At 48.6% G+C, this 23037-nt stretch overlaps 9 protein-coding genes across 9 annotated transcripts; 5 read left to right on the forward strand and 4 right to left on the reverse strand.

The window, feature by feature from the left end:
* Positions 1–962: 962 nt before the first annotated feature.
* Positions 963–2787, forward strand: FTJAE_3932 (RCO3 glucose transporter; the record flags this gene model as incomplete). The annotated part of the gene is made up of 5 exons (XM_037350283.1): positions 963–1072; positions 1128–1453; positions 1509–1955; positions 2019–2032; positions 2089–2787. The coding sequence occupies 5 exons, from the start codon at positions 963–965 to the stop codon at positions 2785–2787; spliced, it is 1596 nt and encodes a 531-aa protein (XP_037208977.1).
* Positions 2788–4250: 1463 nt separating this feature from the next.
* FTJAE_3933 (pyrroline-5-carboxylate reductase) lies at positions 4251–5145 on the reverse strand (the record flags this gene model as incomplete). Its single annotated transcript, XM_037350284.1, has 2 exons — positions 4251–4543; positions 4593–5145. The coding sequence occupies 2 exons, from the start codon at positions 5143–5145 to the stop codon at positions 4251–4253; spliced, it is 846 nt and encodes a 281-aa protein (XP_037208978.1).
* Positions 5146–6240: 1095 nt separating this feature from the next.
* Positions 6241–6957, reverse strand: FTJAE_3934 (HHE domain protein; the record flags this gene model as incomplete). The annotated part of the gene is made up of 2 exons (XM_037350285.1): positions 6241–6573; positions 6622–6957. 2 exons carry the CDS (start codon positions 6955–6957, stop codon positions 6241–6243), a joined length of 669 nt encoding a protein of 222 aa, XP_037208979.1.
* Positions 6958–7991: 1034 nt separating this feature from the next.
* On the forward strand, positions 7992–9389 carry FTJAE_3935 (Rds1; the record flags this gene model as incomplete). Its single annotated transcript, XM_037350286.1, has 1 exon — positions 7992–9389. The coding sequence occupies one exon, from the start codon at positions 7992–7994 to the stop codon at positions 9387–9389; it is 1398 nt and encodes a 465-aa protein (XP_037208980.1).
* A 191-nt stretch (positions 9390–9580) lies between these two features.
* Positions 9581–11545, reverse strand: FTJAE_3936 (flavin-containing protein; the record flags this gene model as incomplete). Its single annotated transcript, XM_037350287.1, has 2 exons — positions 9581–10827; positions 10879–11545. The coding sequence occupies 2 exons, from the start codon at positions 11543–11545 to the stop codon at positions 9581–9583; spliced, it is 1914 nt and encodes a 637-aa protein (XP_037208981.1).
* A 1541-nt stretch (positions 11546–13086) lies between these two features.
* Positions 13087–15294, forward strand: FTJAE_3937 (uncharacterized protein; the record flags this gene model as incomplete). Its single annotated transcript, XM_037350288.1, has 1 exon — positions 13087–15294. The coding sequence occupies one exon, from the start codon at positions 13087–13089 to the stop codon at positions 15292–15294; it is 2208 nt and encodes a 735-aa protein (XP_037208982.1).
* Positions 15295–16480: 1186 nt separating this feature from the next.
* On the reverse strand, positions 16481–20509 carry FTJAE_3938 (uncharacterized protein; the record flags this gene model as incomplete). Its single annotated transcript, XM_037350289.1, has 5 exons — positions 16481–18108; positions 18193–18267; positions 18914–18950; positions 19301–19370; positions 19620–20509. 5 exons carry the CDS (start codon positions 20507–20509, stop codon positions 16481–16483), a joined length of 2700 nt encoding a protein of 899 aa, XP_037208983.1.
* Positions 20510–21095: 586 nt separating this feature from the next.
* FTJAE_3939 (carboxypeptidase Y inhibitor) lies at positions 21096–21844 on the forward strand (the record flags this gene model as incomplete). The annotated part of the gene is made up of 2 exons (XM_037350290.1): positions 21096–21217; positions 21265–21844. The coding sequence occupies 2 exons, from the start codon at positions 21096–21098 to the stop codon at positions 21842–21844; spliced, it is 702 nt and encodes a 233-aa protein (XP_037208984.1).
* Positions 21845–22418: 574 nt separating this feature from the next.
* FTJAE_3940 (phospholipase A2) lies at positions 22419–23018 on the forward strand (the record flags this gene model as incomplete). Its single annotated transcript, XM_037350292.1, has 2 exons — positions 22419–22756; positions 22805–23018. 2 exons carry the CDS (start codon positions 22419–22421, stop codon positions 23016–23018), a joined length of 552 nt encoding a protein of 183 aa, XP_037208985.1.
* Between the last annotated feature and the right edge of the window lie 19 nt (positions 23019–23037).

The following is a 23037-nucleotide window of genomic DNA, read 5'->3' on the forward strand; positions in this document are numbered from 1 at the left end:
GTCGATCAAGCTTGTTTTTGAACGGCGCCTTAAATCGCATTAGGAATAACCTCATTGTGCGGGGGAATTCCGAGGAAGTATGTTGGTAGATCCTTTGTCCTGAATAGGGACACTGCAGGTAGCTACCCTACCCTCCTTCTACCAGTCTTCTCTCATCGCTTGGACTTCTCACCTACCCCATATGGGGAAGGTAGAATAGGTCTTATCTGAGCCCAAGATGGCCTCATTTTTGTCGATCTTATGGATGGTGGTCCAAGCAGAGAACTCCGCACAATAGCTCAGCTCTGACAGCCAACAGCCCAACCCCGCACCCAACATGATGCCATCCCCAGTTCAAAGCTGCATTGTTGCGGGCAGAGATGCAGATGACGGAGATTCGATAGTTAAAGTTAGCCCCGGCTTGACCGACACCTTCTAGAAACATTCTACCGTCATGATCGCCCGGCTTCGCTGTTGCAGCTGCTTATCGACGTCGAAGTCACGCAAAATCCTGGCTGACTTTGAACCAACGGATGAACTACTTGGCGATGCGAGAGATGATTGGCTCCATTCGAGACCGTCGTGCTTCGATATCTCCGGGTTTTGGGATGATGCTTCTCGAAGATTATCAAAACCAACTAGAATCAAGTTCAATCGCAGTGGATCTCAATGAATAGCTTGGCAGGCATGTGAGAAGTGCGTCGTCGACTAGTCGTAGTATTTCCTAAAGCCAGATGAGATGGGAAACATGGGTCAAGTCACCAATACAAGCTCCAGTTTCTCCATGGGTGCAATCACAAGAACTCGTCCAAAGATAAAGGTAAATCTCAAAGCTGTGAAGAATCTATAAGAGGCTGGTTATTTACACAACCCAGATCATCTTACAACGGCAAGCATTCAACTCACAGCATCAAGACATCCCCCTTCTTTAATACTCTATCTTCCATCTCAGCAATAGCTCGGTGCCCTTCATCACTTTGAAGATGGGACTTCTTAGCAAAGCGTCTCTTTCGAGGCCCCAGGATGAACCTGGCAAAGCCTGGCCAGCCATCGCCGTGGGCTTCTTCGTTGCCTTTGGCGGTGTTCTCTTTGGGTATTCCACTTCCTCCCTCTCTCGACAATCCCAAGGTGACTGACCTATTCTATAGCTATGATACTGGCACCATTAGCGGTATCCTGGCTATGCCTTACTGGCAGCGAGAATTCAGCACTGGCTATATCGATGCTGATGGAAACCCCAACGTCACTTCATCTCAGGAGTCAGCTATCGTGTCTATTCTCTCCGCGGGCACCTTTTTCGGTGCCCTTGCCTCGCCTCTCTTGTCTGATTGGCTTGGTCGACGCCCTGGGTTGATGATCTCGACTTGGGTCTTCAACCTTGGAGTTGTTTTGCATACTGTCGCCACGGATATTCCTTTATTTCTGGCAGGCCGCTTTTTTGCTGGCTTTGGTGTTGGCCTTATCTCTGCTACCAGTATGAATTATGTTTATCGTTTATCCATTTCTTACAGCGGCTAACCCTCCTCAAGTCCCCCTCTATCAGTCCGAAACAGCACCGAAATGGATCCGTGGTGCTATCGTTGGCTCCTACCAGTGGGCCATTACCATTGGTCTTCTTCTCGCCGCTGTTGTAAACAATGCAACTTCGAAACGGGATGATTCAGGCTCCTATCGAATCCCTATTGCCCTTCAACTTGCTTGGTCTCTTATCCTCTTTACCGGATTGCTGTTTCTTCCAGAGACTCCACGTTTTCTTGTGAAGAAGAGCCAATTGGACAAGGCGGCAAAATCTCTTAGCCGCCTTCGAAGATTACCTGCCGATTCCCCGGAGGTTGCACACGAACTCAATGAGGTTGTCGCAAACCATGAGTTTGAGATGAGTCTTGGGCAGTCCTCTTATCTCCAATGCTTCAAGCCTCCCATGCTCAAGAGGCAACTCACGGGTATGGGCGTTCAGGCGCTACAGCAGCTTACAGGTGAGCACAACCCAGCCTCAAGCAACTTCTGAACTTTTCGAACAATTCTGACTATTTACTTAGGCATCAACTTCATCGTAAGTTCAATGAGGGCTACCTTTGAGAAGCTTCGTCCCTACTGACAACCTTTTAGTTTTATTACGGCACCAAATACTTTCAGAATTCGGGTGTTTCTAGTGGTTTTGTCATCTCAATGATCACTTCAGCTATCAATGTTGCATCGACAGTGCCTGGCATGTATGCGATTGATAAATGGGGACGCCGACCCATGTTGTTATATGGCGCCATTGGCATGTCTATCTCTCAACTGATCGTTGCTGTCTGTGGCACTCTATCGACCGGTCAGTACGACAACGGCGAGATTTTCATCAAGAATCTCGGCGGGCAACGAGCGGCTGTGGCCTTTGTTTGCATTTATATCTCCATCTTTGCAGCGACTTGGGGTCCCCTCGTTTGGGTGGTGACAGGAGAGATCTTCCCACTCAAGACACGAGCCAAATCCCTTAGCATCACAACTGCTACAAATTGGCTGCTCAATTGGGCTCTGGCTTATTCCACGCCATACATGGTTAATTATGGCGATGGAAATGCAAACTTGCAGTCCAAGATCTTTTTCGTTTGGTTTGGTTGCTGCTTCCTGTGCATTGCATTTGTTTGGTTCTTCATTTACGAAACGAAAGGACTCACTTTGGAGCAAGTTGATCAGCTTTACGAAGAAGTCAGCGTCGCTCGCAAGTCGGTTCACTGGGTCCCGTCTTCGTCTTGGGAAAGTCGACAGAGTCACGGTGTGAAGAAGGAGGAGGATGCAGAGGTAGAGGAAGTTGGCAATTGAGGGGAATATGGTGGGAGATTTCATTAATCTTGGAATCTGGAAACTGGTGAGCTCGGGCTGGCCGTTGGTGGGAACAGTTGTTGTGTCCCAGATTCAGAAGGTGTTCGGAGGGAGGACAATAGCAGCCAAGTATTTTCTCGTGTGGTCTACATGGGGAATGAAATGTTGTCAGGTCTCGATGATGGAAGTTGGCGATACCTGTGGTTGTTCGAATGTCTTTGTTTTCTCTTCTTCTCTTGTAGGGCTTGTTCCTCTTATCTAGACAGCTTTCTTCTCTCGCTTGGAGATAATTCGCTTCATATCGCGTCGCGCAAATTAGAAACACTCGTGTAAGAATGCATAACCATGTATGGACGATTCAGTGATAGTCTATCTTTACAATCGCATGAAACATTATGCCACGATCCTGACATTCTCTGGTTCGCCTAGGCTTCAACCCCCCGGAGCATCGAGGGCCAGCCTCAAGTGTCCAACCCTCCACTGTGCCATTGCTGCTAATCGGGCCTCCTCTAATTTTAGCCAAGTGGGATTGATTTGTGTAGAGGCTAATGGGCGCATACCCCTATAGAAGACATCTCTGTGGGTGTAGGCGAGAGTTCGGGACTAACCAGATATGCACGTTCCCCATGGGTTGTGGTGGGATCATCTTGCGAATGTACGTCTGTGCATTTTAGCAGGAACATTATTCAGGACAATGACCAGTAAATGGTCTGTTAAGATTTCTAGCTAGATTATTGGGCACACAACGACAGGTTTGGCGGCGATTTAGTTTGGTTCACATCATACTAACACCATACGGGCCGACTGGAGAACGAGAGCTTCACACATCGAACCCTACCTCGCTTGCTTGGCTCATAGTTAGAGCTGTAGGTAATATTGAAACGGGATGCTCCGATCTATCCGGTTTGATATTGATACGGGTTCCTTGTCTCAATTTGAAGACAACCATCTAGCGATTACACTGGAAGGAATCCCAATCGCCTGAGCCTTTGGGTAGTTGAGTTGTCCAAAGCTTGCTCAACTGAGACCTTGAGCCTTTGATAAACAAACGGGTGTGCCTCAGGAACTGTCTTAAGGATCTCTGCGACAGTTGCTTCTGTTGACCAGAGCACTAAGCCTCAGGAGACATGTTGGAGGAATCCTGGATGGGTTTGGAGTCTTTACTGGGTGAATAACTACCGTCCAAAACATTGTCGCTCTGTGTTACAACTCTATTCGATTGTCTAAGCTCTGAGCTAGATGTGTTATTTGTAATTGAGACTCGTGGCTGAGAGCCCTCTCTGGCGGACAGAACTAAGTATTAGAGTTGACATTATCGCATCGCTTATTCAAGGAATAACACGGTCCTGCATCAAATAGTTACGCAGGTCTTCCAATACAAACTTCATCAGATATAATGTGTTAACGGTTTTACTTTTATTTCTCTATGAACCATCTACAGTTCCACTCCTCCAGGTAGCCATCTAGTTCTTTCCAAGCTCCTTAGCACGGTCGGCAGCAGCCTTGACAGCCTTATCCACAATCTCCTTGAGGCCAGAGTTCTCGAAGCTGACAAGGGCAGCATGGGTAGTGCCGTTGGGGCTGGTGACGTTCTTTCGCAGCTGAGCGGGCTCATCAGAGGACTCAACAAGCATCTTTCCGGCACCCAGGCAGGTCTGTGTGGCAAGACGAGTGGCCTGCTCTTCAGAGAGACCAAGGCCGACACCGCTGGAGATCAGATGCTCAACGAAAGCGAAGAAGTAGGCGGGTCCAGAGCCTAGACATGTTAGCAACAGTAATTTTGCAGGCTGAAATGATGAACTTACCAGAGATACCAGTGACGACGTCAAGAAGCTCCTCCTTATCAACCCACTCAGCAGCCTTGCTCACACTCCCCAAAAGCGCAGACGTCAACTCCCTCTCCTCCTTGGTAACATCCCCCGCCGCATAAAGCCCACTCGCACCCTCGCCCACAAGCGCAGGTGTGTTCGGCATAACACGCACAATATGCGGCGCCTCACCCGCCTCACCCTTGAACCACTGCGCAATGCTCTCCAGCGTAATACCCGCCGCGATAGAGATAACAACAGGCAGACTATCCCTCTTGGCCCACGCAGAGCTCAGCTCCTCGCAGACACCCTTTGCGACCTGCGGCTTCACAGCGAGGATGACGACATCAGCGTCGGCGGCGGCTTCTTTGTTATCGGCGGTGGTCTTGACGCCTAGGTCGGCCATCTTGTTACGGTTCACGTCCCAGGGCTCGGAGACGTAGATGTTGGACTTGGGGATGTTTTTGGCGAGGAGACCGCCGATGATGGCGGCGGCCATGTTGCCGCCGCCCAGGAAGGTGATTTTGGCGTCTTGTAGTGAGGGAGTCATTGTGGTTGTGAGTTTTGATTGAAGGTGTGAGGAAGGGATGCGCTGAGATGAGATGGTTTATTTATCGTGGGGTTCAAGTTTGGTGATACGTAAAAGTTTGGGGTGATGGCCGACCCCGCATCGGATTAACCCTGCGCTACCCTTTTAGCTTTGGCGATGGAGCGATAACGGCCTGACGCGGGAAGTAATTCGTGACAAATTCGACAGCTTTTCATCGGCATGAAAGAGAAAAACTGATGTTTTTATTGATAACCTGTTTGCTCATAACATAGTCAGGATCCTCGGTTTTTTTCTTTTTTCTTTTCAGCGCTGCGACTTGCCTCAAGCTTGCTGATACTTTTCAACTGGCCTTCTTATTCGTGCACCGCACTCATCACATCTGCTCAGATTTTTTTTTTGTCGAAATATCCTCCTTCTCTTTCGATTATTACCTCGATAGACTGAATGGTAGAGCTAATTGTCGAGCTATCTGAGTAAACGTTTGTCAACCCCACGCCCTGTCGCTTAGAGGCGGCATTGTCACGATCTAGTGATAAGATAAGAACAAATAATGAGATGACCCAGCGCGCATTCGGAGTCTGCTACAATGACTCAATTGACACAATGGATGACTGAAGATCGGGTTCATATGAGTGTAAAGTGCTCCTGAATTGATTTGCTTTTCATTATGAGGTTGTGGTTTTGATCCAATTGCTTTCGCGTGGACAAATATTTGCCCCCTGGCTGTAGATAAACAGTTTCAAGTACTTTTTTCCTGGCAAAATATTCAGAAGCTTTCCTGTTCACTTGTGTCAAAGCTGGTCAGTAAATAGAAAAACACTAAGTAAGAAAGTTCTTTTAAATCAAATTAAAAACTTTCATTCTGTTCCCCACCCGCGTTGTATCATATTCATCAACGTCGAATCTTCTATGATAGGGTAGCTCTTCCTTATCAATAATGACATCACTGATAACAGTTATCAGAGCAATCTACAATCAGATTGAAACAGTATTTTCATTATTTTAATTAATTAAAGTAGATAATTTACGTATAATAAATCATTCTGTTTTCTTATTGATAGTCTTATTACAGTCATGATGTACCGTTACAGCACATTACAAATCTCTCTTGTCAGGGAACTTGCGGAACATATCAGCAAGCCTATCGATAGGCGCCGCCATGAGGCCCATGACATTCTCAAAAGGCGGACTCTCCCCAGCACTAGGATGACTCCTCGTCGGCACAAAGCTCTTGGTGCGCTCAAACGACGCAGCCAGACTATCTGCATCTTCGGCGTGCGCGGCAAGTGCTTTCTCAAGAGCAGGTAGATCACGGTTCTCTTCGTCTTGGATATGTTTATCCAGCAACTCCCAGATATGTTTGATCTCTGGGACATATCCAGGATCTGTAGACTTTAAGTTCTGAAAGATCTTGAGTCTCTCCTTAACCTGTGAAATTGGTAAGTACATGATGACGTTTTAGCTTGGTGCTTTTACCTGATGATGCTCTTCTCGATCTTCGTCTGCAAGTCGTCTTCCTTTATCACCCATGTACTTCTCCATAGCTGGGTATATGACTAGTTCCTCACTGATTGAATGACGCGCGAGCTCCCAGACGAATTGGTTGCCGAAGCGCTGCTGATGATCGTGGTCGGTGGAGTTGACTACCTCGGTGTAGTACTTCTTCAGCTCACGATGGTCTTTGACGATGGCGTTTGAGACTGCGGACAAAGCTGCGATATGCACGCGGAAGGGACTTTGGACGGAGCGGAAATGCTGAGGTCTGATGACCGTGCGGAGGTGAGGGTTCATGATGGCACGGATTGAAGACATGATGATTAGCTATCGCTTCCTGGAGACTCAGTAGGAACTTTGCTTGGATTGATAGATGATCGCAATTTTCGTTTTCAAAAGTTCTCTCTTTATGCGTGAATACATATAAGCCGCGACATAACAGCCATGACGGCGGAATGACCAGCTTCACTGTCAGCCATTGCTCTCTCCGTGACGGTCTTGCAGCGACAAATGACGGACTGTGCAACGCCAGAAATGATGCCGCTAACGATGCTCAGCGCAGCACCCAATCAATGAACAGGGTATCATAACTGCTTGCTTATGATTCGGCCTGTCTCAACCCCAGAGGGATAGCCCATCTCTCCGGGCCATTAGCTCCGGGGGGCGGATGGCACCGTTGTCTCTGATAGGTTCTGGGGATGATCGATCCTCGATCAATATTCCCCGGTTGTGACGGAGGAATTACATACCCCGAGATTTGTATCGGATGCGGCTGGAATGAAAAGTCAATCGGAAAGAGAGTTATCAACGGTTGGGAGCATCGCGATCACCTCGGCCTCATTGAGTTTGACATCAAATATTCACCGTATCTGGAATACAATTACACTTGATCATGACAAACGATTACAAGGAATATTCAGTCAATGGTACCTGAAAACTAGAATTAATTACCGATGTCAATCCCCCAGCATAAAAGTCGCCCAAGCATTACGCCATAGTCAAGTCACAGCTACGCCAACGACTTTTCGCGGATCGACCCGTCATACCCAGTCTCCACTCCCCGCCGGTGATACAACGTCAAGCCAATTTTATTTCCATAGTCATAATGTCATTGACTCAATCTTTTGGAATCATCGACCTTTCGTCCCCCTGGCGATTGAGTGCTTGACGGCATGATTACGACCTACATGACGGAGCGATTGATAATAATCTCTACGCATCATAGTGGAGAAATCAATGCACGTCGGTAGTTGAAGAGGTAGTTGTAAGATAGCCGATGAATACAGATAAAATGCTAGATCTGCTCGTGCATATTCTCATCTGTATTCGACATCATCTTTTCTGATTAAATCATGTCGACTTCTTTGCTACGAAGTGCGATACTCCTCGCGGCAGTGGGTGCTGTGAACGCAGTACCTGTTGTGTCAGAGGCTCAGACGACTGTCTCATCCTTGGGTCCAGCTGGCACACCCCGTCCCTATAGCTTCGTGACTTCTCACGGCCCCTTCAAGGGAACACCCACCACCACCGGTGCACTCTCAACTACAGTTCTTGCCTCAGCTATTCCGGAGCGTCCCCCTCCCCCCGGATCTTTCGACTACCCCGCCAATGGCAAACTAAACGCTCCCCAGCCTGCGCCCTACACTCCAGACGGCGGTGTCGGCACCAACGGCTCTGCACCTGTCTATCGCGTGCAAAGCGACTTTGACTATCAATCCCTCGCTCTAGCTCTGTACCAAGAGTGGATTGAGCTCGATCTCTTCCGCTGGGGTCTCGCAACCTTCTCAAAAGAAGAGTTCGACGCCTACGGCATCAACGCTGAAGACCGCTTTCTAATCGAACACATGGCGCGTCAAGAAATCGGCCATGCAACTGTTATCAGCAACATGCTCGGCCCCGAAGCCCCCAAGCAGTGCACGTACAACTACCCCGTCTCCAACGTCCCCGAGTTCATCGACTTCAACCAGAAGCTCACGCGCTGGGGCGAGTCAGGCGTGTACGGATTCCTGCCGCACTTGAACTCTGGACCTGCGGCGCAGTTGTTGCTGCAGAGTATTACCATTGAGGCGAGGCAGCAGATGATCTTTAGACAGTTTGGCGGTACGTTTGCGATGCCGGAGTGGCATACGCCTGGTATTCCACAGAGCTGGGCGTGGACGTTGTTGGCGCCGTATATTTCGAGCTGTCCTTACAATCAGACGAGACTTGTGTGGCAGAACTTTCCGTTGTTGAATATTCTTAACCAGCCTAATCCTGTGCGCATCAATGGATCTGCGGTGTGGAATGAGACGACTGGTGGATATGCCAATACTTTGTCTACCAAGGATATTGAGAAGGATGAGCTTTGCGTCAACGCTACTGAGACTGGAGAGAACTGCAAGGCCGCCATCACACACAACCGCACCATTCCCCTGTCCTACCCAGGCCGTCAAGTCTTCCTGAACTGGGACGCACCCGGTAAGCCAGTCGGTCCCAACAACAGCTACATCACCTCCACCAACGTCAAGGAGCCCAAGTTTGCTGCGTGGGTCTCTCAGCTCAACGTTACATACTCTCCTCTCCAGAACATCAGCCTTGAGGACAGAACGGCGTATACCATCCAGCCTAATGTTTCGACTTGGCAAGGTGATCCCGCTATCAATGGAACTATGTTCCTTGCTTTGACGGATACGGATCTTTATGTTACACCTTATAACCTTACGATGATTAACCCTCACGTTGCTGCTCTGGCTGTTTACCAGGCTGGTTAAATCAGTGGTCTCCTAGAGCTTTAGTGATAAGCAAATGATGGATATGGTTTACGGATACTTGTATAATTCTATTTTTCGTGTACAATACCACGACTTAATGATCACATATTTACCAACTGGTATTGAAATGATGAAACTTAATTGCGTGACTATAATGAAATGCTATAAACAATTTTCCTTGTAACCTTGATTTAGATATCATCATAACCATACAGACCCTCTTCCAATCCCTTGATCTGCAGCGCCAACAGCTTCGAATAGTATCGGCACATAGCAAGGTTACCACCATGGTACCAGAATCCAGGATGTCCACTCTTCTGCCAAATAGTCCTCATCTCGCCCTCATCATTGAAGCCCCAAACATCATTCACCTTGTCCGCAATCGCATCGCCAAACATGACCCTCGTCTGGGTTCTCATGTTCTGATATCCCGTCGCAAACACAATCTCATCAGCCTCGAGCTCAGAACCATCGGCGAATCTCAATCCATGCGGCAACACAGTCTCGATCTCTTGTCCATGCTTAACCTTGATCTTGCCATCCGCGATGAGCTGAGAGGCACCGACGTCGATGTAGTAACCGCCTCCGCGCTGGAAGTACTTTAGCAAGAGACCGGCGTCATCGGGACCAGCGTCGGTCTTGAAACCGGCTTTGTTGAGACCAGCCAGAATGTCCTTGTCGAAATCTGCTTGCTTCTTGGTTGTTGTGACAGAGAGGGCCTTGAACACGGGAATGGGAAGCCCGTGGATGAGAAGATCGGCGTCATCGACGGGGGGACCGTCTTCGGAGTAAACGCCCTTGAGACCAATGTCGGTGATGGCCTTGGACGAAACGACATGGGTGCTGGAGCGCTGGACCATAGTGACGTCGTAGCCCTTCTCGAGGAAATCCTGAGCGATGTCGTGGCCCGAGTTGCAAGATCCAACAACGATAGCCTTCTTACCCTGGCTGTTATCACGAGCACCAGAGAACTCGGAAGAGTGGCAGAGACGATCGCCCTTGAAGTCGGAAATACCCTTCATGTCAGGCATGTTCTTCTTGCCAGAGTGACCAGTAGCCTGGATGAGATGACGGGGATGCAGAGTTCGTCGCTCCTTGGTACCATCATCCTTGGTTCGCTCAACGGTGACATCCCATCGCTTCTTAGCACCATCCCACTTTGTCTCAATGAGGGAAGTCTTCATCCAGATGTTGAGCTCAAGAAGAGTGGCGTAGGCCTCGAAGAATTGAGCGAGCTTGTCCTTGGGTGTGAAGATGGGCCATTGGGGAGGGAATTGGAGATATGGCATGTGATCGTACCAGACAGGGTCATGGAGAACGAGTTGGTGGTATCGCTTGCGCCAGTTATCGCCGACGCGATCGTTCTGGTCAATTGCGAGAGCTTCGACACCGAGCATCTTGAGGCGAGCAGCGGCTGTGAGACCAGCTTGACCAGCACCTAAAATTGTTAGCTATCACAGACACGTATTAATGAGTAGCTGCTACTTACCAACGATCAAAACAGCAGGTTCGCTACCATCAGCAAAATCAGCCTCAGCCTCTCGTCGCTGCGCCCAGTTCTTTCGGCCAGGCTTTCCACCATGCTCAACACCGCGCGATCGATGATCATTAATCGCCTCCTCAAAACCCTTTAACTCCTGAATTCTCGTATAAAACGTGAAAATCTTCCACTCCCCATTCTCCTCAATCAACCTCGCAAGGCCCAGTCCCTTACCGCGCACAGTCTCAATCTCAAAAAAGAACTGTACGCCCTGGACTTCACCAGCGCCATCAATAGGCAGAAACTGGGGCTTTCGCACAGGAGCTGAGCTATCAACCTCAATCTTTGTCAGGCGCAGACCGTCCTTTGATTCAGAGCAGGACTTTAGGAATGAGAGGATGTTGGAGGGGCCCTGGACGGTGCGGAAGTTCCAGGATAGGGCGAGGTGATCGCGCCAGAAACCGTCTTCGGAGAATAGACGGGCGAGAGCTGTGAGGTCTTTGTTCTTGAGGGCTGTGTTGAAGGCGGTTACGAGGGATGTGGCGATTTTTTGGGGGTTTGAGGAGGAGGGTTTTTTGGTTGCGGAGGGGAACTTTGCGAGGGCGATGTTTGTTGAGCCGGGGACTGCCCATGCTCGGGAAGTCCGGGGGATGCTCTGAGGAATAACGTCGCCCATTTTGAATGCTATAGCGAACTATAAGTGTGATTGTTGAACTGGAGAGGGTTGAGAATGAGAGAGAGAGAATGTTGATGATGGAGTGGACGAGGAGGGGAAGATGGTTGGGTTTAAGTAAGGCAGCCTCAAGTGAAACATGCATAACCAAACACAAGCCGACAGTTTCCAAGCCCGCTGATCGACGTTACATTTCCCTTCTGCAATTGGACTATTCCTGTCAAACTCTACCTGCTGTGCTTCCCCACGTTTCCTTTCGTTGCCCGCCAACTATGGCCCCTCCCCCGCTTGAAGCCCCGCACTTTGTCGAGCGGCTCCGACTACGGTCCCTACTTTAGCGGAATCGGCTCCGGGAGATCCTTCCATTGGCGGTTCCGTACAATTCGGTGCTGAGGATGGAGAAAATCTGGGGTAGTGAGGTTGTGAGGCTGATGGTCGGGGATGAGGATGTTTTGAAGGTGTCGTGAGGTGAGATTGTGGTGAGAGTTTCGGCAAATGAAATTGAGTTTCGCTTGCAGGGTGTTTCACCGGTATCGGGTCATACCTGCAGATACGACTGCAGAATTTTAATTCGATGTGCCGCTTTTCCTGGCGAAGCTTGAACGTTATATCCTATCCCTTCACCGCAAGACAAACGTTCCCTACATGGAAATCGGTAGATTGAACTCTAATAGTAATGCCGCCGAAGCGATTGCCGTGTTAATATTGGCTGGAATTGAGGCCCTTACATGAGACCCTTAAAAAGGCCGAGTTGTTGCCATTTGGTACCTGGTATGAAGTTACATAGTTTGCCATTGCGATCTGCTTATATCTCTTGGCAGATGAGGCTCTTGGAGTGACGTCCAGGGTCAGCTTACTCTTGGCCCCTGCCCCTTCAGGACGGATGGCGCGAGATGAGTAGTGAGCTGGTGGATAGGTGATGTTAGCGCTTAGCGGCATTGGCATTTACATAAAGAAATATAGAAATTAGGCACTTGATACTCTATAGAACTGTCTGCCCTAACTCGACTTTCCAGGGTTAGCACAAGCTACCGGGAAAGTATGGCAGAATTTACTCGTCCCAGTGGACTAGAGCAAGGCCTATCCTGTTCCCTCATACCATTAGACCAATTAAGAACCGGCCATGGTCTATTCAGTTGTACTTTTCAATAAAGACCCAAGATCCCTGCAAGAGTTCGTAAATGGAATATTTCATCAGCTGAGCACATTGGACTTGCTTTAGCTGAATCTGCGGACAGGAAATTGTAATTTACTGGCATAGCCCTTTCACAACCACAACAACCTGTGAATCTGCGTTGCTGACCTGAGAGGCATACTCAATCCGGTGGTTGAAAAATGTAACATGAACCAAAGTTTTGATAGGCTCGTTATGCGGAGCTGACTTGCATATAAATAGCGCCTGAGGCATCTATACTGAGACTTGCTCAGCCTGATTTGGGCTCATATTTAGGCATCAATGCGCTGCTATTGTCGTCCTCTTTCAATTTATTTATCCTCTATACCAGGTATTGTTCTCGATTGTTCCTGACTCTGAAGCAGCAGCTATGCCATCCTTTGGCAGGCTTCAAGCCGCGCTGGCTTCTGCAACAAACGAGTTGACGCTTGCAGCGGCGAACATCAATTTTGACTTCACGCTAGTTAGATGTGAAGTGCCGAAAGAATTCGAACCCCTAGGCAGTGCCCTGTCCCAAACTAGGAAGGAGAATGCAGAAGGGGGGACAGCGCATATCACTGCTCGCAGGCTTGGTGCGCTTTTCGAGGGCATAATTCAACCAACACCTGCTCTTGTCAAGTCATATGGTACACGGGTGTCTAAGGTCGCTCAAGCGGCCCAACAACAAAGCCCACCTGAGATAGAGGAGAGCATCTTTGCAGCGCATGCTGGGGCAGATGGTACTTCTATCTGGGCTGCAGCAACATCATCTGCAACGGCTTTGCATGTGCAGCTTCTGGCCTGTATGCTGGCTCGTCTCTGGTCAGCTTCGGAGGCGACATCAATATGGTTTGAGCTTATCAAGGAAAGGAGGAAACAGATCGAAGGATTGTGGAACGATGATGAGCCTCTTCGATTCGCCACAGTTGCTGCCGCAGCTCAGTCAGACATATCTCGCGCTAGCCTAGCTGAGTGGGACGCAAGTGTCCGCTCTTGGCTCCGAACAGCAGACCGGTTCAACCAAGAGCGCCAAGATAAGCTGATGATGCTTCTTGACGAAGTAAACTTGCCCATCAGTCATGACACAGTCTACTCAAGTGTCATAGCAGCTTGGAAGTCAGCCGCGGAGACCATGGAAAGGCTTGTTGGGGGCATGCCCCAGGCAGTCAACGAAGGCTCATGCCTTCTTGCCCTGAGCGCCTGGCACCTGTATCCTGATATCACTGTCGGAGGGTCAGATAAGCCACCTCTCCAGTTCTCAGATCCGCTTGTCAAGCCCGGTGGGTTCCTGACATTGGGGCTCGCTCGTCCACTCAAAGGTGACGCCCATGGTGTTTTCTGGTCCTTGTCGCTGGCGTATCTGAACTTTTACGGTCGCCCCATCTCCAGGAAGGCTAGGTTTGACACAGAGTCTCGCAAGCTATCATTTGACCAGTTCACCCAAGCGGTGTACGGTTCTCTCCTGGGACATTGGAATCTCACGGGACCTTTGGCACAATACGCGTCTCGTATATTTGTTGCGATGAAAAGGACAATAGAACGACAGATGTCTGCTGATACGTCTGAGATCGTGGCCACAAGGCTACGAGATCCATCTTCCGCTATCAACATCCTCTCAAAACTAGGAGCCGCCTACCTGGACGCGCAGCCTTTCCCAGATGATATCATCCACAAGCTCTTTGCCCTCGGCAACAGACGCGCTTCTAAGTTCATTCCATCCACGGGACTGAGGCCGTTCCTTGGACTTGGCGATGTGGGAGATCTTCTGAGTAAACTCAAAGGCCCAATGGAAAGAGTTGCCCTGCTTCGCCGGCTAGCTCTCTCCAGTGACTATGATCCTGATGCATTCATTATCCGCTACTTTGACGACGACATGATATCGGTTACTCCAACTGGACTGGAACGGTATTGCGCGTTTGCCAGTGCACAAGCTCGCCGTAACCCCGACGGTCTCTCATCAACACATGGCCAATGGGTTCCCATATCATATATGGGGAAATATCAATATCTGGGAGAAGTGGTCACCGAGATGACCGACCTCGACTGCCGCCACCTCAGTTCGATGGGCAAAGCAATCGCTATGACAGCGACAGGTCCGACCGGAGAGGTAGTTATCCAGGACTTTCATTTTGTTTGTGGTTTAGAACGCAGTGCCGCCATTTACATGCAGGAGACAGCAATTGAACGCCGTGCACGAAACGAAATACTTCGCCCCGCCATAAGATCTTTAATTATAGAAGACATAATATGGTGCTTGGAGTCAGATTTCTGTGATACAGAAAAGTTGATTCATATTTTCCATGATGACCCGGCACCTGCAAGTATGGCCTTGAGAGCACTGACCATAGCTCACAAGGTTTATCAAACGCTCCCGGACGCGGCCATATCTACTCGTTCTTTAGAATCACCTTTATATCAAGCCAAGTGGGTCAAGTCTCTGCTAGACAAGAGGGCAGACCGAGATCACAGTCTGAGACTCAGTAATTCACTATCGTGTGTGGCATATTTGGAAGGTGGATTTGACTTGGAGCCAGAAAATTTAGAGCGAGCGTTCGCTCTCGCTTTCGAAGAAAGTATCTACTTCTCCATGAAGGCATGAAAACAACCAAAACACTACTGCTGCGCTTTACTAACAATCCGCATCAGCTCGCTTGCGATCCTTGGTATTCTCCTAAAGACCATGAACTCAAGAGATTTACCGGTAACATAGGGCGATCTGGCCTCACGCTTCTCATTCCACCTAAATCACCGATGATCATGGAACTAGAGGAGACATCTTGGCGGGTGATGACTTCGTCGGAGTTTGACGGAAAGTCGGAGAATTATTTCCCCAAAACTTCCATGCACCTCTCCTTTACCGAATATTATGTCCCACTTGTTCAGTCTGGCGATGTACAGGAGCAGGACAGTCAGGTTTTCTTACTGGAATCTGTCATCTCTGTATACGACGCGGGGCGTTGGATCGGCGACGTTGACGTGTTAAGATGTCTCGCTAGCCATCTTGTTTCTCACAGGCCGGAAACGAGTTGTTGCGGAAATCATCCCGGTCACAGATTTATAGGTGTTTCATCTTTAGAAACCTGGGATGATGTTCTCGATCCTCCTCCTGGCGATTGTATCATAAGAGCTCAAGGCTCTTGGCTAGCAAGGTTGGCAATAGTCACAATCTTTGTCCAGGCTCAAGAAGGAACAGATCGCGAGCGTATCTGGATTCTCTCGAGCAATACTTGCTGGGAATGTTCTAGGCCTGCTCAGTACTTTTCGCAAAATCCGCTTACACCTGGCCATAGCGTCTCTACAGTCTGTATACCTAGTTTTAGTCGATTTGTGGTATGCTAACCCTATTTCAATCACTATTTTCAAGTCTTAATACACAAGCTTAGCCCTACTTGCTTAAAGGTAATAATAAACGATTATGTATATGTGTTTTATGCATTACCCGATCCAAAATCAATCCTTATGTCTAGGCAACTATATTTCTACATTTTTACAGGTCCTGAGTCCACAGACCGATCCAAACACAGCGACCAGGTTTTGCGGTATAAAGTTCACAATCTTATAAACCTTTTACTTCTCTGCTTATATCTCTTGGCAGATGAGGCTCTTCCAGTGACGTACAAGATCAGCTTACTCTTGGCCTTATCAGTGTCCTGCCCCTTCAGGACGAATGACGCCAGTTGACTGGCAACCACGGGGCCGCAACTAGTCCAGGGTCATTTGGAGTGAGATCTTAGGTCACCTGAGTTTATGTTTCCTGAAAGCTTTTAAACCGCTGGAGATGACCACTAAACTAAGACAATCTGCCTTGCGTATTTCTTTATATCTGGTTGCTCCTGTTGACAGCCCTCAGTTCTTGTTGCTGAGAAAACGCCGATTCTCTGATAAGACTTCTTGCGATCAAAGAGTACTCGTGAACGCAGTGATCCCAGCCTCCGAGCAAGCCGCGTAGTATTCCTCGAGAGAGTCGCAGTAGGTAGCATAGCCAGGAGCCTCGGTTGGCTGGATGGTAGTGGGAGATCTTGGTAACCATTCCTTCTGCCATCTCCCTCGACCATCTGTACAACAAGCCCATAGCAGCTTTCGGCAAGTAAATCGTGAGAAACAAATAGCAAGTATCCGTCGCTCTTCAAAGAGGCAGAAGATGCCACACTGTCCAGATCAATGACTAAATGCCATCCTTGCAGAAGAGGTGCCCCAGGTCCCACATGGCGCTCTGGCTGTGGGTTCTTTGGCTCACCCAGGTCCATACCATCAATCTTCATCAATGGGGCTGTGAATCGAAGTGCCTTGTTTGTTATACGAACAAGATCCTTTTCATGCTGCGTCGAGGGAAATGGTTTAAACTTCTCCAAGAACGATCCACTTGAGTCAGTGCTAGTCATCTCGAAGTAAACCCCTCCATTTGACGACATCCATGACCATGAGGGAAAGTTTTCACAGTCAAACGACGAGCTCTGTGGGTCAACAGGCCTCCAGAACAAGTGAATCATAACTGGCAATCGGAAAATACCTGCGAAATAATCGACGCCGTGACGCCGTGATAAAAGGCTTGCAATCCCTTGAATGGCTGCCAGTTTGTCACTGGAAAATGATAGATGCATATGGGAGTACTGTGTGATTAATGCCATCCAGCACTGTCCCAAATCCACCCGTTCTTCAGAACGTACCATAAGAGCTAACAATTGCTCGTGATCCTCCGTCAAGACAGTCATAAACAGAGAGTGACTTCTTTCGCGATGATACCAATAATGCGGATCGTCTGGGAAAGATTCTCGGAGCTCTCTTTTGAATCCTGCTTCGCCCTCCCAGAAGAATCCTTCCGAGCATTCCCAGACCAGACCATGAGTCGTCCAGTGCATAACACGAGGTGAAATGAGCCATTCTTGGAGACACCATCCTCGATCGAGTAGCAAACTCGGAACCCTTCGTCGAGAAGTGTAAGGAGACTGTATGAAGACATTCGGTGGGTTGTACCACTTCCCATATCGTGCTATTCGCCTTTCAGATAGTATTCCCTCAGAGCTATCTTTTGCGTTTGAGGCGGCGATGCAACAAACAGAGTTGGCGTAGTATGATGCCATGCATGCCGACTCCCTTACCCAGTCGAGATTTGCCTCCTCGTCCTTTCCATCACCGACATCTCTATCAGATTGGAGGATACAGAGGGCATCAACCCAAAGATACCGAATCTTCATCAACTGGGTAAGTATGATTGCATCCCTGATTGTCTTCGGCAAGCTGTGCGGCTTTATGACACTGAGTCTTTCTCGTAGGTTCTGACTTGTGGTTCGAGCTGAATCATTTGACGATCCCCATCGATAGCTCAATATTGTGTATAGCGACTTTCTATTGTCTTCTGATAGATCTCCAGTATTGACAAGTCGAACAGCAGTGTCACCTTCGCTCCCAACGTCTATAAGGCGAGTTGGCAATTTGTAGGATTCCACTTTGTTTGGTGCGGTGCCAGGACACCTGGTATGCTTTCCTGAGCACATACAGGCCTCAATCCAAGGATTAATGCTGTCATGAGCCAAGGCTCTCAAGTCTCCGTCCAAGGTCGATGATGAAAGTTCTATGTGGTAGTGTTAGTATTATAATCTCTGAGGGACGGCGTTCTGTTATTAGTTACTTTTCACCATTGAAATTGAGTGGGATGGCTGCATATTACGATGGATATGATCAGGATCAACTTTTATGCACCACGAATCCCTTGCCTCAACATCAGTTGAGAGAAACCAGAGGCCTGCCAAGTTCTGTTCGAACCACCAATGCAACGGATCCGACTTCTTTCTGCCTGGAGGATCAACGTAAACCTGAAGTACGAAAAGGGTTTGACATAGCGGGCAACCAATCTCACATGACGTCTCTAGTTCACCAAAAGTTTCATGATGATCAAAACTCCCGCCGTCAGAACAGTTTAGGAGATTCCAGGGTATTGCAAGACACTTATCGCATAATTTCTCCTCGTGCATCATTTCCCCCTGCGATATAGCATCCATTGCTGAAAGTGAGAAGCTGCAAATGTATGACTTGTTATGTGTTGTGTGAGGTCGCCAGTTGGAAATCTCGAGGATATACCCCTTCTGAAAATATCCGAGACGAAATTGGTGCCCAACGGAAGAAAGTCTCGTTGGGAAAGATCTATGTGATTGGTCAACTATCCACTAACAGCCTGTATAGAGACGAATCAGGAAAAGTAATCGCTGTCTACAATGCACCTCCAGCCTCATTTTCAACCTGCGCTGTAGGCCAAGCCTGGTGACACGTCACTGTGCATTGTCCTCTTGTGGACACCGACTCCATGCAAATATCATCCCCTAGACGGTCCGAAGGGCACAATTTTGTATCGTCCCCAAAAGAGACCGACTCTTGCCTGTGACATCACATCTACTGATAACACCCTTATCACTAGGACTTCTATGAGGTTTCAATGTGTAGCTTACTAACAACTGGTACTTCCTCTACAGCTGATAATACAGATAATATAAGTATATCTGTTCCCCCAGTTTTATCACGATCATTGGCGTTGGAAAATCACCCAATTGGCCCAAAACCCCTACCGATATAATGTGTGCCCTTTGGACCGTCTAGGGGATATGACACACTGGAATCATAATTTCAGAGGCACAGAAATGACGCAGAGGGGGCAGAAGAAGGGCCAAAGCATACGGTCGGCTGGGGAAGCATAGTAGTCCGGTGGTCTAAGTTAGGTATATACTGTATAGTGATAATAAACTCTAAGTCGCAGGCCTCAAACGTAAATACACATCTGTGTCACAATAGAGCTACCTCTAGAGTCTAGAGTATCTGACTTGTAAGACCTTAATTTATATCCACGTAAATACCCAATTAAGCTCGTACTCCCAATGCTCATCCGCCCTCTCTGTCCTAACCATATTTCTCAAAACCACATCATAAACATACAAAATCGCAAAACAGTCCTTCAAGTACTTCCTCAATCCCTCTCTCGCCTTCTGCTGAACTTCATCCGATCCATCTGCCAACGGGTCGATAACCGGCATGTCCCTTTCAAGAGTGCCGTTGCGCCGGCCAGCAACCCACGACTCAGTAACCCCAAGAGAAAACCAAAAGTCTCGATGCGGAATATTCTGCGCGGGGAAATCATAATTCTCAAGGGCATGGTTACTCAAAAATGTCAGAAAATTGTCAACTGATAGCAACGGCACTCGTTCAGCTGCCCGAGACTCGACAGCTTCAATGAGGTTTAGGTATATGTACATCTGCAGCGCCACGCTTACGACGAGATCGAGTCCGAAGGCGTGACCCCAATGGAGACCTCGTAGGTTTGATAAAGGCACCTCTTTGGCAAGGCGGACAAGCGCTGATAACGCCTCACGCCGGGTGGTCTTGTTGTCAGCTGTAGCAGCGACAATGACTAGCATCTTGGCTGCGTCGGCCAGGTTGGCATCGGCGGTGGTATAGCAAGGCTCATAGTCGCTTTCGGGATCTTTCGCTCGGCGTTTCCAATATTCGAGATCTTGATGCGACGGCTTCAGCGGGTTATGTAGTGCGGAGTTATCCTCATGAGGCTCAAGACCAAAGTGCCGCTCAGCGTAATAGAGAACATTATCGGAAAACAGTTTTCCACTGACTGGTGCTGAGTCAATCTTTGTGGTCTCTGTGGCGGAGAATTCTCTGATTGTTGTCAGGAACATGCGACTAAAGTGGCCGATAACCGCTTGCTGCTCAGGCAATTCCAGCGTAGCTAGGCTATAGTTGCCTTCTTGTTCGGCAGGAGTGAGAGAGAAATGGGGAGCAATCAGGTGCCATGGGATCTTGTGATCAAGATGCATTTTCAAAGGTCGTTAGTGTTCTTCTTGTTGTCGATGTTTGTGATAATTCGGCTCATAGGTCTGAAACTGAAGCGTGTTTTGCGTCCGTTTCCGTGACTAAAAGTATCTCCATTTATGTATATATGCTTTAATATTGCATGTTCAAAGTATTCTCAAATTTAATTATCCAGAATTTCCCATTTCACAGTTGAGAAACCCGAAACTTGTAGAGACAAGCTACTCAGAGTATAGCTATGTTCGACGTTTATCATGGCCAGTAATGGATTGACTTGCTAGACCAGTTTTTGCTATTTACCTTATGTCAATTGAGTAAATTTGCCGGCAGCAGTTGAACTCACAGTTGTTCAAACAATTGAGATATTTTGATTAATAGCTTGCTGAGTCGTTGAAGCCGTCCGAGATAACTGATCTGACTTTCCACTCACGTCAGAGGTAGGTAGCCGTTACATCATGACGTATCGCTTGATAACCTCGACGTCGATTGCGGGGAAGGACCATCAACGGCAAACCTTTTCTTCTTCAACTCAATTGATTCCATCCCATACTTCATCAGTTCATCTCATCAATTGGCAATTGAATCATCGAAATGCTCGTCGCAATGCTGTGGCAGCTCCCTCTTCTCCTCGTCGCCTATGTCGGGCTCGTCGCAAGCGAAGGGCAGCGCGTGCTTGGTTCCGACAACACAGACCTGGACCATATCCGAGAGAAGTGCTGTCATTCTCACCTGAATCGATGTCGTTTACTAACCCGCATAGACTGCTCGAGGCTCAGATCATTCCCACCGTGATTGATGACTTCCCGCCCGCTCTTAGCCTTCGTGTCAAATGGAAGCACGACTCTGCAGGCCTGGGCAACACCCTCAAACCCGATCATCTCAAAAAATCTCCCGTAATCCATCTTGACAAAGTTGAGTCCGAGGCGCTTGCAGGCACTCAACTCTCCAAAGACGTGTCGTACGTCATCGTCCTCACCGATCCCGACGCGCCATCTCGCGATGATCCCAAATGGTCCGAATTCTGCCACTGGATCGCAGTAAGCTCCCACCTGAAATACTCAACAAGATCCAAGTCCAAACACCACCTCAAGGACATCATCAAATACAAACCTCCTGCTCCACCGCCCAAGACCGGAAAGCACCGCTATGTCTTCTTCACCTTCATCGCAGCCAATGGCACAACCAAGAAGCTACACCTGAGCAAACCAGAGGAGAGGAAGCACTGGGGATCGGATCATGCAGGCCATGGCGTTCGTGAATGGGCGCATGAGAATGGTCTTATTCCCATCGGTAAGGAGGATCTAATTCCCATCTCGCTCACCGAGGTTAACAATATCTAGCTGCGAATTTTATATACGCGGAAAACGACAAGCAGTAGCCTCGCACTTCACATGCCAAACGCACTCTCCCTAGCATAAGTATTTCAAAAAGGAAGCTCAATCATATACTTTCTTTGGTTCCTTGGTTTTCACTCTTCAATTCAACAATGTCATTCGTCGTGCCGGAGGTTGTTCCTGGTTTAGGAAACCGAGCGGTTTTAGCATCGTGCAACCCCGCACCAATACACGTTGTCGATGCCACCACGATCTATGCAGATCCAGGTCCTTGGAGCTTAAACAAGCAGGTCGGCATATAATAGGCACTACCGGTCTTGGCGGGCAGAGCGAATGATTTATCTCATCTGTAGAGCGTGACCTTCGGAGCAGAGATCATTGCCACTTTAGGAAGGTAGCTCCTAGTCTCGGCATGCGATGATCGGAGGTGTACTACTACTTTTAACGTTAACTTCGGAGAATCTCTTGTTCGGATGAGAATGTTGATGGGCGCGAGATCATGGATGTGTATAAATACTTCAATACATCGCCCTAACTTTAAGGTTTCTTGTATCAGTGCAGTCATCAGCCAGCCATCGAAATGAAGTTCAGCGCCTCTCTCCTCACTCTCATCCCAACCGTCTTCGCCCTCCCCACCGGCGAAGATGCCGCTGTCTCTAAGCGCCAGAGCGCAAACACCGTGACGGATCAACTACTCTTCAGCGTCACTCTCCCAACATTCACCGCCCGTCGCAACGCCCGTGATCCCCCCACCCTCGACTGGACTTCCGATGGCTGCACCTCATCCCCCGACAACCCTTTCGGTTTCCCCTTCGTGCCTGCTTGCAACCGTCATGACTTTGGATACAACAACTATCGCATCCAGAGCCGTTTCACTGTTAGCAACAAGGCTCGTATCGATAGTAACTTCAAGACTGAGTGAGTTCCTCTTTCAGTAGAGGAAGAGATGGGGCTAATTGTGAATAGTTTGTACTACCAATGTACCTCGTCAAGCGCTGCTGGTGCATGCCGTGCTTTGGCTGATGTTTATTACGCTGCTGTTCGTGCTTTTGGTGGTGGTGATGCCACTCCCGGCAAGAGAGATGAGGATCTTGTTAAGGAGTATGAGGAGAAGGTTGAGATTTACAACAAGGCTGTTGAAGAAGCACAGGCGAAGGGCGAGCTGCCTCGTCTTGACTAAGAGTCAGAGACTTATTTTG

Source organism: Fusarium tjaetaba (genome assembly GCF_013396195.1).
Source record: "Fusarium tjaetaba strain NRRL 66243 chromosome Unknown NRRL66243_c0000074, whole genome shotgun sequence".
Classification (NCBI taxonomy): Eukaryota; Fungi; Ascomycota; class Sordariomycetes; order Hypocreales; family Nectriaceae; genus Fusarium; species Fusarium tjaetaba.